The sequence below is a fragment of the Vigna unguiculata genome, chromosome 8, assembly GCF_037176805.1.
Source record: "Vigna unguiculata cultivar grain cowpea cultivar isolate G323 ecotype 2 chromosome 8, ASM3717680v1, whole genome shotgun sequence".
Taxonomy (NCBI): Eukaryota; Viridiplantae; Streptophyta; class Magnoliopsida; order Fabales; family Fabaceae; genus Vigna; species Vigna unguiculata.
Window position 1 is genome coordinate 4,853,371 of NC_140799.1, and position 17,493 is coordinate 4,870,863.

Sequence of the window (17,493 nt, forward strand, 5' to 3'; positions counted from 1 at the left end):
TTTATTATGAATTTAAAAAGAAATATTGTACAAGGTTAACAATAGATCTACATTATGAACAAACATAATAACTGGAAGTAAAACAAATGTAATTAAAATAATTTTGAGTGAATTAAATTTGTTAAGATTTGAAATCAATTAAAAATAAAAATTAGAAATACCATCAAAATATATTTTATCAAAAAAGAATTATATAGAAAATATTGTATAAGCATATCTAATTCTATCATTTATATTTTAACCTACTTTAATTGATAAATTCATCAAACACTCATAATTGAATAAAGTAGCTTAGCACTTTTTTTTACCAATTTTTAATTACTATCTAGGTTTTAACTATCTTTCTGATGACTTTTGTTGAATGTAACTTTAGTATTTGAGTGAATTATACTTGTCTCTCACTTTTTAATTTGAATTTCATAATAATCATTGTGGTTACCCACAAAAAATATTTTAATTGCTTTAACAATATCCTTTATAAATTACATTATTAATTGAAAAATAACATTTATAGTGATTGTTATGTATACTTTTGGGAAATTTCAAAAGAGATAAGTGTATAATTTACTCGATACTAAAAGAGGGATTAGAGAGAAATTTCTTAGATAGAATAAAATAAAGTATAAACCATAGTCCTAGGTTTGTATAATTTGATAATTGTAAGCAAGGTTGATTGTCTCGTGCCAATATTTTATATTTGAAGTGGGAAAAACCGAATGGTCACAACCTAGTACGGATCTTCTCCCTTGTGTTTTTTTCTTGTCTTTAACCATAAAGGGAATGATTGAGAGAAAATAAAAAATAAAAAAAATAACAACATACATGGGCACATCATCATCACAATTGACCACATACACATGTGTTCATTCTCAGAAAACAAAATGTTAAGATACGGACACAGAAACAGAGATTGCGTTAGAGAGAGAAACCTCGGATCCAAATTGTTCTTCTAAAGTTCTTATTTTTCTAACAACAACTAACCATATCTATTGTTCAACTCTTTCCATTTGAATATGACATATTATGCAACTGAGGATTGAGGTTAGATTCCCATCACCCACTTTCTTTGTCTTTTTTGATTGAAAGCTAAGTTTCCCTTCTTTCTCTTTCCATTAGATAGATATAGTGTGCATGTGAAGACAAGGACATTTCCAGAAAAAGTGTTTCTTAAAGACCCAGCAAAAATCCAGGCCTCTGATTCCTGAATACACACTCCCTTCAATGCCAACACCAATACTGTCTTCATGATTACGATTGCAATCTATTTCTATTTGGTGGGGGATCTAAAAAATTTGAGCTTGGATGCAATGTGGGTTGAATTAGGGCAGTTATAGGTGTCCTACCTGTCAGGGTGACCCTCTTGGATCTTCCACACAATGGCATTGTTCCGCAAGTTCTTCTATAAGAAGCCCCCAGATGGGCTTCTAGAAATCACTGAAAGGGTTTATGGTACGCTTCCTGTTGCCTCATTTTCTGTGAACTCATTTGTTCTGGTGGAAGTGAACAGTGTTGGTTTCTTCTCTGTGCAAATATATCATCCTTATGCATTTCGCGTTGGTGGGGGGTTGTGGTATGTAAGGCTTTTTAGCAGATTTGAAGTGAATAATGGGAATATTATAACGTCTTCATTGTTGGCTTCTGTTGAGTTCAAATGTTCCATCTTTATGCATTTTGTGTTAATGGTGGTTGGGGAATGTAAGACCTGTGTTGCATATTTAAAACGAATGATGAGAATAGTATAATGCGAAGAATGTTGGCTTCTGTTGAGTGCACATATTTAATCTTTTTGTGTGTTAGGGGAGGATTGGGTTAGTCTTGCTTTGCATCTTTGAAGTTAATAATGGGAATAGTATAATGTGAACAACGTTTGTTTCTGTACAGTGCAAATATTTCATCTTTAAGCATTTCGTGTTAGTGGGTTGTGGTATGGGGCCTATTTTGCAGATATAGGATGAACAACTAGGATCTTGTAATTTTCTACATTTTCATGTTCCACAATGTATCATTCCATCTAAAAGTTTGTTGGTCAATAGCTGTTAACATCTTGTTTGTGACTTAGCTGAATGGATGTTTTATCTTCTGGAGATACATACTTGTGGAAGGAATGTTGGTAATGGGAAGAACCTTCATAGATTCGACACGAAAAACTCAAGCTATTTTTTTTTTTTTTTTTTGTGGAGAACTATAACGTGTTATACTTTCTTAACAACTTTATAATCTCTTAGAATTTGGCTCTTCTGATTTTAGACTCTCGCTACTTTGCTTTTATGTGTGACATGTCATTCTACTTGGTAACTGAAGCATTTCTTCATCATAAAGAATCTTTATGTCATTCATATGTGTGATTGTGATTATTGTGTCATTGCACGTGCAGTCTTTGATTACTGCTTTACCACGGATGTTATGGAAGAAGATGAATATAGAGTGTATCTAGGAGGAATAATTGGGCAACTTCGTGGTCACTTCCCCGATGCTTCATTCATGGTGTTCAACATGCGGGAAGGAGACAGCCAAAGCCAGATTTCAAACATTTTGTGTGACTATGATATGACTGTGATAGATTATCCTCGACAGTATGAAGGGTGCCCGTTGCTTACCATGGAGATGATCCATCATTTCTTGAGATCAGGTGAAAACTGGCTTCAACTTGGGCATCAAAATGTTGTCTTGATGCATTGTGAACGAGGTGGGTGGCCGTTACTAGCGTTTATGCTGGCTGCACTCTTGATTTATAGGAAGATGTTTACAGGGGAGCAGAAAACACTAGACATGATATATAAACAAGCTCCTCGGGAACTTCTGCAGTTGATGTCACCATTGAATCCTTTACCTTCACAATTGAGATATCTTCAGTACATATCAAGAAGAAATGTTGGTTCAGAATGGCCTCCTCTTGATAGGGCACTTACTTTGGACTGTGTAATTATAAGACTCATTCCTAACATGGGTGGAGAGGGTGGTTGCCGTCCTATATTTAGAATATATGGGCAAGACCCTTTTATTCCTGCAGATCGAACTCCCAAAGTTCTCTTTTCAACTCCAAAAAGGAGCAAACTTGTTCGCTACTGTAAGCAGGTGGGGTACCTAAGTCCTTTTACCCTAATTTAATATGCTTTTTAACACCCTTTGTTTTGTTCTTACTACCTATATTGAGATGTTCCTTCCATTGTTTGTTTAATTATCTCAATTTCAACCATAATCAGTGCTGTGGAATTCCTACATTGAGTTAGTGTATGCATGCAGACAGAAAGACAGGAGAACATATATAAAAACATACAGTAATCCATCTGAACATGTTTTTTAACTAAGGAAGTTTTTATTTGAAGTTACTGTGCTATATGAAGTCAGTGATTACCCAAAATTATTTAAATAAAATTAGAACTTTGTGAATTCGTTTTAAGCATTATCTTTTTAATTGGGTTATGTTCTTGGTAAGTCGGGGAAGAGTTAGTGTTGCAAATCGGCAGTGGGGCTGGTGGCTTTGATGCAATCTAAGGAGGGATGGACTGAGCAGGAAATGGACCATTTTTGGTCATGAGAAGGAAGAATGGAGGAAAACCAGTATAGCTTTTTATAGGAGAATGCCTGTATGGAAATATTATCATCCATGGTTGCCAATCTAAACTATAAGGGAGAGTGTGGCAATTGTTTTGCAATGATGATTTGTTATGCCATTTTATTGTATGGGTTAAACATAAAAACTTCTTCTCATAGTTAGCTAATATTTGCATTAATTGATAAAGTGAGGTTCTTATTATGATTTGCATACAAACGGTTGGATAAAACTATTTAAAATGTGATTGGAATTTGGATATTTTGTTTTCTATCTCTACACAGGATTTTATCAGTTGGGGCTAAACTGAGTTAGAATAAAAAAGAAGTATATTATTTCTTTATTTTGCTCTATTTATATTCTAGTTACACAGGGTTCTTAATAAATGATTTGTTGTTTTCCCCATTTCTCTTTATTTAGTTTTCTTTTTTCATATTTGTTTCAGACTGATTGTGAACTGGTTAAGATTGACATCCACTGTCATGTTCAAGGAGATGTCGTTTTTGAGTGTATTCATCTGCACAGTGATTTAGAGCATGAAGAAATGATGTTTCGGGTGATGTTTAATACAGCATTCATAAGATCAAATATTTTGATGCTTAACCGTGATGAAATCGACATACTATGGAATGCTAAAGATTGCTTCCCTAAGAATTTCAGAGTGGAGGTATTAATCTCTCTCAGTCTCTCCTGTTTTTAAGTAATTGGTTAGTGATAAACCAACTTAATGTTTGTGGGGGTTATATATTGTATTTCTGGTTGAAGGTTCTTTTCTCAGATATGGATGCTTCATCTTCTGTTATTTCAATTGATCTGCCTCGTGTTGAGGAGAAAGATGGCCTCCCTGTTGAAGCATTTGCAAAGGTCAAGGAGATTTTCAGCAACGTGGATTGGCTAGATTCAAAGGAAGAAGTAGCAAGTGTGCTCCAACATATCACATCTTCAAATATCCTTCTGGAAAAATTCGACGCTGGGGTTTCTGCTGCAACTAGTGGCTTGCAAAGGGAGTCATCTGAAAATTCTGCAGCTGTTTTGAAGGCATACAGTGATCCAAACATTCAGACTTCTGCAGTTCAGGGGAAACATTCTACATCCTCATTGGGATCGTCTTTGGATTTTGCTTTGGGAAATAAGACCGAACCATTAGAGTCAAAGACATTGTCCGAAAATGACATGAAGACTCTAGAGTCATTAGCATCCACTGATGGAGATTCATTGGCAAAGAAGATTGATTTGTTAGGATCAAAGGAGAAAACAATTGATAACTCATCTGTTAGTGCTCCTATGGAAAAGAACAATGACTCTCTAGAACTGAAGGAATCACCAGAAAATAGCCTCAGGACTTCTGCTTCCACAAGTCAGGGGAAACAGCTTACTCCCTCATTAGATGAGGCCAAGGTTCCATATAAGGATGCATATTCAATGACACAGGACGTGGGACCATTAGAGACAAAGGAAAAGGATACTGAATCATTAGAAACAAAGTCATTAATGGAACAACCTGTTGAAGCAAGCACAATTAAAACGAAAATTGAACCTCATGAATTGCAGGTTTCCCTCCAGCTTCCCACTCAAACAAAAATAATTTCTTCACCGGTGCGTCCAACTGTCCGATCTGCTTCTGCTTCCACTTCTTATTTTAACTCCTTAAAAGGTTCACCTGTAGCTATCTCAAGATATCGTAGTGCACCATCAGCTCTTGGAATAACATCTGTGTTGCAGGATCATGAAGCAGTGGATATCAAAGAAGTAACTCATGCAGTTACAGTATCTCCTCCAGCTTCAGATTCCAAGGTGTTGAAAACTTCAGTTGATGCTCTTAAAACCACGGAAAAGGCTTTTGAATCCCTTTCTCCTGCAGCTGCAACTACACCACCACCACCGCCACCGCCACCACCATCTCCTCCTCCCCCATCAATTTCTCCAGCTCCTTCCCTTCCTAAAGGTCCTCCTCCACCGCCGCCTCCACCTGCGCTGTCTGGGTTTCCATCTTCATTGGGTATAAATGAATCAGTTTCTGTGCCTAGCACTCCTCCTCCTCCCCCGCCTCCACCTCCTAGCCTTTCAGGTTCTGCACCACCACCACCACCCCCTCCTCCCGCTTCTGCATTCCAAAATTCTTTGTCTGAGAACTCCAAAAGTGGTCCTCCTGTACCCCCACCTCCACCTCCTAGCCTTCCTGGTTCAGCTCCATCATCATCACCTTCAGCGCCACCACCACCCCCTCCTCCAGGCTCTACGTCCCAAAGTTCTTTGTCTAGCTCCACAAATGTTCCACCTGTACCCCCACCTCCCCTTTCTGCCAATGGATTGTCAAAACCTGGAGTTCCTGGACCACCTGGACCACCTGGAGTTCCTGGACCACCTTCTGCTCCTTTTGGTGCAAAGGGTCGTGGCCTGATGCGAGCTAATGCAAAAGGTCAATCTAAGAGGAGCAATCTGAAACCTTACCATTGGTTAAAATTAACAAGGGCGATGCAAGGAAGCTTATGGGCTGAGACACAAAAACTAGATGAGTTTTGTAGGTATGTGTCTTTTCTGACTTGAGTTATAAATATCTTATATCTCATCATATATGAACTGTGCTCATTATTTATTCTTTTTTTAAAACCCTTTTTGGTGTTAGGGCTCCAGAGTTTGACATGTCAGAACTTGAAACTTTGTTCTCCGCAGCTTCTCCAGCTTCTAATGAAAAAGGGGGAAAGTCAAATCGCCGTGCCTCTGGGCAAAAAGTTGAGAAAGTTCAACTGGTATGCCTTTTCATTAACATATAAGTAGTCCAGATAAAGAAACATATAAGTAGTTTTTTTCTTCATTTTTTTTCAGAAAAAGTCCCAAAAAATCCCTTTAATTATTCTAACATCTATTCAATGAACTTATTAATTAAAATATTAGATGTTAAATTTAAAAACAAAATTAGTAGAAATTGACATTTTTAAATAAGAGCTTTTATTCTACCATTTTCTCGTGACTGCTGTCATGTATGTGTAATGGTTTTCATTATAGGAACTTGAAGATAATTTCTTTTTCTTTTTTACCAGTGAGTTGGTTGTGATTTATCTGTGTAGGTTTTGTTTGGTCTCCTGACTCTTATGTCTCATCTCATGCCTTTCTTTAATGATTAAGTTGTTTATTTAATTCTTGTGAAGGCATTTTATAGAATTTGAGTTCTTGATAGAAGGTTCACGTTACCTTGCAGATTGAGCTCAGGCGGGCCTATAACTGTGAGATCATGCTTACAAAAGTCAAAATCCCTTTGCCTGACTTGATGGTAAGATATCATTCATTATGGTTTTTATTAACACATAGATGCTGATATTTTGATTTGAATTTATGTCTTAGTGGACATTCTTTCTCTTCTCAGTCACTGTTTTAAGCCTTTATAAATCATAACTGCTCAAGGAATTAATATTTGGAAGAATTTCTTGTCTCAACTGGGTAGTTCTCGACTTAGCAAGTAGTCTTTCTATTATGTGGACAGAGATTTGGGCTCGATTGATGTTAAAATGCAAGTTAAAAGTTTAGCCACTGCCTAGCTCAAATTATGGGGATATCTATTATGGCATTAAAGCAGTATTCATGCTTTGCTGCTGCGAGTGCACTAAATTAGTATTTGGCTAGATTTTATTTTATTCCTTGGATTAGATACTTAAATAGGATTGGTAGAATACTTTCTCTTTTATGCAATTTTATTTTGGTTTTAATTTAAAGAAAACTATGGGCAGAGAAGATGTTTACACACAGAAAGGTCATAAATAGTTCGTGTTGGTAGTACAAGGTTTTTGGAAGGAGGACATAATAGAGACATTAAGATATTGTTATATTGTTAGATATCTTTAAGTATGGTAATTTTGAGACTGTTACAAATTGATAGATATCCTTAATTATTGTAATTTGGAAATTCCATGATTTACATAATTATGTTAGAAAGTGAACTTTAGGCCCAATCAACTTTACAAAAATGATTTGGTAAGGTGAGATTTGTATTCATGTATATATTATAATTTCACTTTATATCTAGTTGGTGTGGGTCTCCAACACACCCTCTAACATCAAGGATTGGTAATCTCGATCATGAGAATATATATTTTATAGGTTCATCGAGGATTGGTCATCTCGAGGGTGAGAATATGTATTTTATGAGAAATATGCCCTTGACATGCTTTGATACCATGTTAGAAAGCAAACTTTAAATCTATTTCAATTCCACAAAACTAACTTTCTAAGATGAGGTCTGAACCTATTTTGTGAGGTGCAAATCTCACCTTACGAACCGATTTTATGAGGTTGAATTAGGCTTAAATTTCACTTTACAGAGTATTAAAGCCATGGGTTATTCCTGAGGTTTTGAACATCTAGTGATTATACAATACTAACTGCAATCATGGTTTATGACATTGAATGGGTTGCATAAGCTATCATTTGGTTTTACTTAAGAACTTGCATATGTGGCTATTATGTTATTAATAAAGATACCTATCATGATCATTTTACGTTCCTTTTGCTTTACAAGTTAATATTGTAGTTGTAGTGTTGTTTATAATCATATGATTTCTTGCTTGACTGTTGAATGCCCTTGTTTTGTTTAGGTTTTAATTGAAAATCCCAATTTTTTAAACCACTCAATTAGTCAGAAGCGAATTTTCCTAACCGCAGAAACATTTCAGTTCATACTTATAGTCTCACATTCCAGTCATTGTCTTTCAGTGTGCTGTGCTTGCAATGGATGATACAGTATTAGATATCGATCAAATTGAGAACCTTATAAAATTCTCTCCAACCAAAGAAGAGATGGAAACACTCAAGGTACCATGCCTTTTTCTTGTTTCTTCTAGCGGTACTTTGTGTCAGGTGGAGCATCAGCGAATTTGGTACAATCTAGTTTTATTTGAGCTATAGCCATACTTTTTATGCAGAACTATACCGGGAATAAGGACAACTTGGGAAAGTGTGAGCAGGTGGGTGGAGTTTTACCATTTGTTGTTCACTTTTTTCAACTCTTTTCTCTCACGTAAGACAACTTGTGATAGAATAACTTTTCTTGCATTAATTGAACAATAAAAAAAAAAATCAGTGGTGAACAATATAACTAGACATGATAGAAAACTGATACACTGATTTAGGGTGTGTTTGGTTCAGCATTGGAGAACTGATTCCAGCTGAATCGATTCTCCAATGCAGAAGCAAAAATTAGTTGTTTCTCATTCAACATGAATTTTTTACCCGTTAATTGATTTTGGAAACCAAACACATGCTGATTATGTGTTAGAAAATCAATTCTAATTAATTCTACATCAATTTGACGAAGAATCAAACACACACTTATTATTGTGAAAAAGGGTAAAAGACACAAGAGGAATATGAGACTACGATAACATAAGACTGTATACAGAGAGAGCTCAGTTACAAGTTAATTGTAGTTATCTAGTAGGTGGCAAAGGGTTGGTGAGAAGATCTGCCCACTAATCTTGACCAAGAATGTGTTAAACAAAAAACTGCTTGTTTTTGACCTTTTTGTACTCACCAAACTTCATGTGTGAGCCAAATTACATTGTCACACTGAATTAGGGATGGCAACGGGTCGGGTCAGGTACGAATAGTGCTTACCCGCAACCCGACTCGCAAAAGAAAATCCGCCCGCTAGCCGCCCGTTTACTCGTTGGGTATCCGCTTAAAAAATACCCGCAGATATTTTTAAAACCCGCGGGTACCCGTGGATACCCGATACCCACAAATATTTAAAAAATATATATATTTTATAAATTGTTTAATATAAAATTATAAAAATAAAATATAAAATTAAATTAAATTTTAATTATAATTAAATTTGACATAATAAAATATACAGCTAATTTTAATTTTAATTAAATTTAACTTAATAAAATATAAATTAAATTTTAATTTTAATTTTTTTACGGATAACGGGTACCCGCGGGTACGGATAGTATGATACCCGCACCCGACCCGTTTATAAGCGGGTATTAAAATACCCGTTACCCGCTATTCGCAGGTAATAAATACCCACGAGTACTAACTATCCGCCGCGGATTTTATCCGCAGATATCCACAGGCACGGGTATTTTTGCCATCCCTACTGAACAGTAGGAGTATAATGAGGAACTGAAAGATCCTTCAGAAGAGTTTGTATCCATAATGTGTGACCAGTAGGAGCAGCTAAACCCCTATATTCAGCTTTTGTGCTAGATCTTGAAAAGAATTTGTTTTATTGACCACCATGAAATTCAATTAGGTCCCAAGTAATTGGAAGCCCCTAAAGTACATCTTTTGTCATTAGCATCTGTTGAATATGGAGAAAATAGGATTTGAGATTAATCTCCCTTGTATATAAATCACACATAGGATAATCTATTTATAATAGAGAGAGGTACAACTAAAAAGAGTAATTGAAAATAAATAGAGTGAATAGAAGATATTGTTTGATATCGTGATTAACAATATCTAACAATATCTTACCAATATCAAACAATATCTAACAACATCCGTTGCCCAATCTGCATCACAAAAACTCTAATAGCTAGAGATTGATGAGGAATGGCAGGATGAACAATGAGACCACCATGTAAAGCCCTTTTAGGATATCACAATATTCTCTTAACAGCAACCCAATGATATTCAAGAGGGAAAGCCATATACTGGCATACCCTGTGTTGACTTCAAAACTTAATTTTGGATGAGTTATAGTAACATACCAAAGTGCACCAACAATAGACCTGTACAAAAAAGGTCTTGTATCAGATCTGAACCATGTTTGGACAATTTGCAGTTAGATAGCATAAGAGATGAAATGGGCTTGGATTCAGCATATTAGTCTTGTTAAGTCAATCTAATGTACTTAGCTTGAGTTATAACAATAGATCCATTAGGTAAATGTGAAACTCCAACTCACACTTGACTCCAACAAACTCCCCCTCAGGTGAGTCCCTTTCACATTGGTTACGTTTTCCCTCGAGCACAAACTTTCTTCACCAAATCCACATTTGTACTCATCCAAGCTGGTCACCATGACCAACGACTTTGATTCCACTTTGTTGGGGTTTGTTGAGGAGAGACACTGAGGAGATTTGAGGCATATAAGTCATAAGGAAATCCATATAAGGAACTATGACATCACCTTCAGCCCAGAACTTTAAGACAATAAGTTTGTGGGTCTTTTCTCCTTGTATGTTACTCTTTTTGCATATTTTTTTACTCAATGTGGGACTCTAACTCAAACTTGACTCCAACCGTTGTAATTGTCCAATGTATTACACTAGCCAAGAACATTCTAACAGAAACCACTGCTGTAACAAAAATAACATTTAAACTGAAACAACAACACTAGCAGAGCCAATACATGTCAAACAGAGTATTACACTAACAAGACACATCAATTTTTTATTTATTTAAACCCATGTATTTGTGGGCAGTGTTAATTTTGATAAAGGAGATATCACTTAAGGTCAACCTCTCAAATATATCTTGCAATATATAGCTTTTGCAGACCATCTTCAAGATTGCTTCTTTCATTTCTATTTTTTTCTTATTTGCTTTTTGCATTTTGTTATAGTTCTTCTTAGAATTGATGAAAGTGCCAAGAGTGGAAAGCAAGCTAAGAGTTTTCTCTTTTAAGATGCAATTCTTATCCCAGGTCAGAAGATAACCACACAATATTTTTAGTTATTATTAAATAATTCTGTTTTCGTGCCACTGAAAAATTTAGCTGTTCTGATGCACCTTGCATGTAATTTTCATGTAGGTTTCAGAGCTGAAAAGAGATTTGAATATTGTGAATTCTGCATCTGAAGAGGTGAGTCATACCTTTTTTTTCTGTTGAATACTCTATTTCCTGAGTCAATATACTTTTATCTTCAGCTTCCATTGATATGTGTATCAGATAAGGAATTCAGTCAAGTTGAAAAGAATCATGCAGACCATTCTTTCTCTGGGTAATGCTTTGAACCATGGAACTGCAAGAGGTGAATTAAAGCTTTAGCTTTCACAGTCACAAATCATGTTTCTGTACAAATAATGTAGTGAAGTTTTTATTGAAACATGGACTTTTCAAATACTCACAACTCAGATAGTTTATGTTCATTCTATTGCTCGTGTTTAAGATTTATTCTTGGTCTTGATAAATTAAATTTTATATGAAAACAAAACCACTGTAGCCTTGATTGCTTTCCTATTAATTTATGTGATTACTGAAGGTTCGGCTGTTGGGTTTCGATTGGATAGTCTCCTTAAACTAACTGATACACGAGCAAGAAACAACAAGATGACTCTTATGCATTATCTCTGTAAGGTAAACCACCTGATATCCTTAAATTTCAATATGAATTGTTTCTGTACAAGAAGTTTAGTTTGTCGTCAGTTTATAAGTTGTTGGTAAAATGATATTTTCTAAGAAGCATCTTCATTTCTTAGTATATATTGATACACTGGTTGGTGAAATGCAGCAAGTAATAAAGTTGATGAAGTGATTTATAGTTTATGTTTATTATAGAACTTCTAAGTCTCACATCGAGTAGTACAAGATGCTTGGTGGAATATTTAATTATTGGGTTATTCCCTATTAATCCATAGCTTTTGAGGGTGGATTCCTCAAATGCTTGGGTGCTTATAATTGCTATCAGGTGGTGGTGTCTGTGCCTGGGAGAAACATATATGTGTGTGCATGTGTGTTTCTTCTGTTTTCTGCTTATTAATATTTTGAGTGATGGAGAGGGGACTATTTGCCACTGTCCATTTTGCCCTTAATGATAAGAATGAGAAAACTGGACCGTAGATGTCGGCAATCAATATAAAATATGATATCTCCCTCGAGACATGAAAGAAAACCTTCATAAACTTACCATAAACTTGGTAGAGCATAATTACATTTCCAGTAGAGTTGATAAGAATGAAGTCCCAAGTAAGCAAGACTTGAATTTACTGGATGTCCAAAATTCAGTGAGTAACATATATATATATATATATATATATATATATATATATATATATAGAGAGAGAGAGAGAGAGAGAGAGAGAGAGAGAGAGACATAGACACAGCATTTTTCATAAATTTCAAAGACTTGGTTTTGAGACCTGGAGAATTTTCAGCTTGACCTTCATCTTCTTTGCTAGCTTGATGCAGTTCAGTCTTAAGGGTTCTTTGAACTTGACTATTTTCCCAATCTCAATATGCATTCTCATCAAATTAATATCCCTAATGCATTTAATTTTTCTACATACTTTCCTTGCAACAATGGATCTTGTTGATGATTATGGTCTTTCCAAAAGGAATGTCGCAAAACTAAGGGAGGGATGTCTTTCCTTTCTTCTATAAATCCTAAGGGTTGGTGAAAGTAATTTTTTAGATTCAAAGTTTTCAAGAATGGGAAACTATAGTTGAGGTGAATTTGGTTCTGCTAAGGATGTGCCACACAGTGATATCCTAGCGAGATTTTTTGTTTGGCCTACCGTGCTACCTACTATTGAATTATCCATTAATATCTAATCATACTCTCAATATGTATATACTTTGACGTTAAGGGATGTTTGGAGATTCTGTATAAACTAGAGATAAGGTTAATTTATAGTATATAAGTGGGTGCAAATCTTACCTTACAAGTCAGTTTTATAGGGTTGAGTTAGGTTTAAAGTTCACTTCTTTTTAGTTTTCTGAAGTGAATATTCCCCTTATGTCTAACATGAAATTCACTTTCAATTACATCACCATCCTCAAAGAACCTCTGCTCTAGAGCTTGCAATTTACTAACCATCTAAGAAATAGATAATTTCTTGAGATCACATGACTCTCCAATAGCAACACCTTTGGTTTCAAAATTTTGAGATAGTCTACATCAACATTTTTTCTGCAACCTTGTCTTCTACGACCTCACCATATAGTTTCATATTCACCAAACGATACAATTATGAAGTGTACTCCTTGACAGACTCATTCTCCTTCATATTTCAAACTATCTTTTTAGATTCATAATCTTCGTGAACCTTACTGTTGGAAGTCCACATCGACTAGAGATAAGGCCAAGTTAGAGTATATAAGTGGGTACAAACCTCACTTTACAAGTCGGTTTTGTGGGGTTGAGTTAGGATAAAAGTTCACTTTTTAACATGGTATCAAAGTCATTGTTAGAGCCTATACTAGTGAGATTTGTTGTTTGTTGAGCATATTGTTCCACCCACAATCACCCATTAATGTCAAATCTCATGCTCGAGATGTATATACCTATGTGTGAGGGGTGTGTGTGTTGGAAGTCACACATTGACTAGAAATAAGGTCAAGTTAGATTCATAATGCTAGAAAACATCTCATCAGTCAAAGTTGAATGGAGACTTGAGAAAACTTTCTCCTTCATAGTCTCCTCATAGTTGGATTAGCCCTGAATTGTATAGTTTGCTTACCTTGGTCTGCGTACTCTCATAAGCCGTAGGACTTTAAACATTGTCTCATTTTGACAACCCACACGTGAGAATTTTCCCTGAAAAATTGAGGAACAACAAAAACAACATTGCCTCCTGAAGTTGTATTGACCTCTGACTAGTGTTTATTCACTCATCTCAATATTTTTCAGTTTCAGCTTATAAAAATACTGCTCCAGATACAAAAGTTAAAGGAAGAAAACTTATACCATAAAAACATAAAACAGTCGTGAAAAGAGAGGAGTGGTGAATAGAAACACAGCAATTTTGTATTTGCTGCGTTATCATACTGTTATTCATATTTTGATTCATATTTAAGGATGAACACATGACAAATGACTGTGCATCGTCATACTCATACATGTTATCAGATAAAGATCACGTGCCCACTACATTTAGAGTACAAATCTGTCCAAATTCAGACAAAACCCATAACTGAACATTACTACTACGGAGACAAGCAAACCTACTTTAATAAGCAAACATAATTACAGAAGTAAAAAAGTAGGGTTTTACAGTGAACTTAATAATTACACTGGAAAGTTTTGATTCATATTGAGAAAGATATCAATTGCTTCTCCAGTAACCATCCATCCCTCTCGGCTTGTTGAGAAAAAAATTATGTTTCTTCCTTTCGTAATTTTACTGTGGTTGGAGATAGTGATATAAATAGATTGTTTTTCACACAAGGATTTTATAGCTTCTTGGGAAAGAAACATGGAAAAGGGCTAAAATCTGGATATTTGGAACCCTTCCTTCGTGGTGCTTGACTGTTCCTTTGATACCCCATATCATTTTAAAAAAATAAGACAGGTGTATTCATCTGGAATTGTTAAGTAAATATGTAACTGATACTATTAAGATTACTAAAATCTTTTTCCTTCTACATTTTTTTCACTAAAGAAATAGACACTCCAGGAAAATGATAGGTTCACTCTAAAATTATAGGTCAACATAATTGCAACGCATATTTGACATTTGTTAGAATATTTCATCTTTCAGAATGTCTTAGGCTATTTGTTGGGATTAGTTTTTCTATTTCTTCACTATCACTTAGGATTGATCATCATATTTCCTTAATTGTCATGATTTTTTTGGAGATTCAGCTGCGAATGTATGCTGTTTCCATGGATGACAGTTTCCTGCACTCTGCTTATGCAACATAAGTTTGCCAGAGAATTATCAACTTCGATTGTGTTTTACTGCAATTATTCAATGTAAATCTTTGGCTTCGCTTCTTCCTGTGAAGTAATATTAATTGTTTGGTGATGGCTGAATTGTAGGTGCTTGCTGAAAAACTAGGAGAACTTCTCGATTTCCATAAAGACCTATTGAGTTTGGAGGCGGCAACCAAGGTTTTTTTTTTTTTCATTTATGTTACAGTTATACCAGGTGGTTTCAGTGTCTGTTTCAATTTTGATGTATTGAGTTATAAGCTTGTGTTCCATACAGATACAATTAAAATACTTGGCAGAGGAAATGCAAGCTATTAGTAAAGGACTGGAGAAAGTAGTTCAGGAATTGACTGCATCAGAGAATGATGGACCTGTGTCAGAATTCTTCTGCCAGGTATGATATGTAACTGGTCATCTAAAAATGCTTCAACCAGAATGAACTGATTCTGAATTCTCATGAATTTGGATCAATATATATTGTGAAGCTTGGCCTAGGCTATGTATGATACAAACATCAATGTAAATCATGGCATACTGAATATTAACATGCTGTAAACAAGAGTGCATTTGAAAGCACCTGCTTTCCTTAATAAGAATTTGACGGCACAATCATTTAGAATTTATGTTGACTTTAATTTTATGACAAAGAACTCCATAGCTAAATTGTTTTCTAATAGACTAAAGCAAATCTGGGTCAGTGATGCAGCATCATATATAATGATTAAAAGGGATGTGAAGTATCTCAGATACGTAGTTACCCTTCTGTTATGGTTACGTGCATGTGCAACTCATCTGAATTATAGATTTTGCTAATAAATTTGAATGGTGATAAAATGTTTAGCTTTACCTTTGAATGATTTGTTTTTGTTCTCTTGGTAATGTTCAGATTCTGAAGGAATTTCTTTCTTATGCTGAATCTGAAGTAAGGTCTTTGGCTCAACTTTATGCCAATGTGGTATGGATTTAGTTTTTTTAGGTAGCTTTCTGCTTACATGATGAACTGCAGATACTGGAGATGTATCTGATTTCCTGAATCTGGATGCACCAGGGTAGAAATGCAGATGCATTGGCTTTATACTTTGGTGAAGATCCAGCACGTTGTCCATTTGAACAAGGTAAACTGTATTTTTAATTAGCCTTTATTACCATTTTATGCACCAGTTTGGTCCGTTTATATGTTGTGTTTAGTTGTCTGGTTCAACTTTTTGGGGGATTTGATTCTTTTCCTTTCTCTAGTTGTATCTACGCTGCTCAACTTTGTGAGGTTGTTCGTGAAAGCACATGACGAAAATTGCAAGCAGATTGAACTAGACAGAAAGAGAGCAGAGAAGGAAGCAGAGCATGAGAAGTTGAAGCTAGCTGCTGCCAAGAAGGAGGCTGAACATATGATGAGGACCACCATAAAGAGTGGGGATATTAAATGATATGATCCTTTGAAGGCCTCAAAACAAGAGTTGTTCCACAGTGATAAAGATCCCGTGTGGTTGGATGAAGAAAACCCTTTGCGCAAGTGCAGAATCATCTTGTTCTTGGCTGCATTGACATTGATGATGACCCTATAACTCAAGTTCTCTAATGAAAGAAATGTGGTGCTCATGGCATATATGGCTGAGGATTATGTTCATGTTAAGTAATAAGCCTTCTCAAAGCTCGTTTTATGTTGATGTGTACCCTGCATAGTCATGAGTTTTTAATTGACATTCATTTCAATCTCAATTTGTTCCATGTCATGCAGAAAAGCAGTTTTATGGTGTTCACTTCAGTGAGGAGTGGTGAACTGTCAGTGTACAAATTGATCTAGTTTTACTCTTCTAGTCCAAAGTTGTGTACTCACATTAGCGATGTAAATGTTAATCCAGTGGTATATCCCCCCTATAAGATAGAGCAGTATTTAAATTTTACTTCAACTTGAGAGTGCTTAGAGGCACCAATACTGAGTTTTCATTTAACTAACTGATGAAGGAAAATGCTTTGTAAATATTGAACTTCTGGTTAGAGTACATGTTATTCATTTTACTGAAAACTGCTTTGTTTTTTTGTATCAAATCTCATCACCTCTTCGATCAAATAGCCCTTGGAGGAATACTTATGGCATGCTTGGATAGAAGAAAAATAAATTACTAATGATGATGTTATTTTTTCTATTTGGCTAGAAAGATAGTGAAAGTGTAAGGAAAATAAATGTTAATTTATAGAAACAGTTTATTTCTTCTTTCCACTATTGTCTAGATTTAAATATTAAACTTTTGCTTTCTTTTAATTGTACCAAGCAGATTAAGGTTAATGAAAAATGACTAATTGAACCTGTCTCAATTGAGCTATTATTTTATCTTAAATTTTTCC

At 35.2% G+C, this 17,493-nt stretch overlaps 1 protein-coding gene across 1 annotated transcript; it reads left to right on the top strand.

Moving 5' to 3' along the window:
* Positions 1-864: 864 nt before the first annotated feature.
* LOC114193137 (actin-binding FH2 (formin 2) family protein) lies at positions 865-17,173 on the top strand. Its single transcript, XM_028082840.2, has 18 exons — positions 865-1,041; positions 1,117-1,449; positions 2,375-3,075; positions 3,999-4,220; positions 4,319-6,078; positions 6,180-6,303; positions 6,753-6,824; positions 8,261-8,359; positions 8,470-8,511; positions 11,121-11,201; positions 11,310-11,360; positions 11,448-11,529; positions 11,761-11,855; positions 15,259-15,330; positions 15,428-15,544; positions 16,037-16,105; positions 16,199-16,265; positions 16,387-17,173. Exons 2-18 carry the CDS (start codon positions 1,377-1,379, stop codon positions 16,572-16,574), a joined length of 3,915 nt encoding a protein of 1,304 aa, XP_027938641.2. The 5' UTR covers positions 865-1,041; positions 1,117-1,376; the 3' UTR covers positions 16,575-17,173.
* The last annotated feature ends 320 nt before the right edge of the window (positions 17,174-17,493 follow it).

Excerpts from the sequence above, each read along its gene's own strand:
- LOC114193137 (XM_028082840.2), top strand. The coding sequence starts at position 1,377 with ATGGCATTGTTCCGCAAGTTCTTCTATAAGAAGCCCCCAGATGGGCTT. Across the intron at positions 1,450-2,374 it reads AATCACTGAAAGGGTTTATG|TCTTTGATTACTGCTTTACC; the intron begins GTACGCTTCCTG and ends TTGCACGTGCAG. Across the intron at positions 11,856-15,258 it reads TTATGCATTATCTCTGTAAG|GTGCTTGCTGAAAAACTAGG; the intron begins GTAAACCACCTG and ends GCTGAATTGTAG.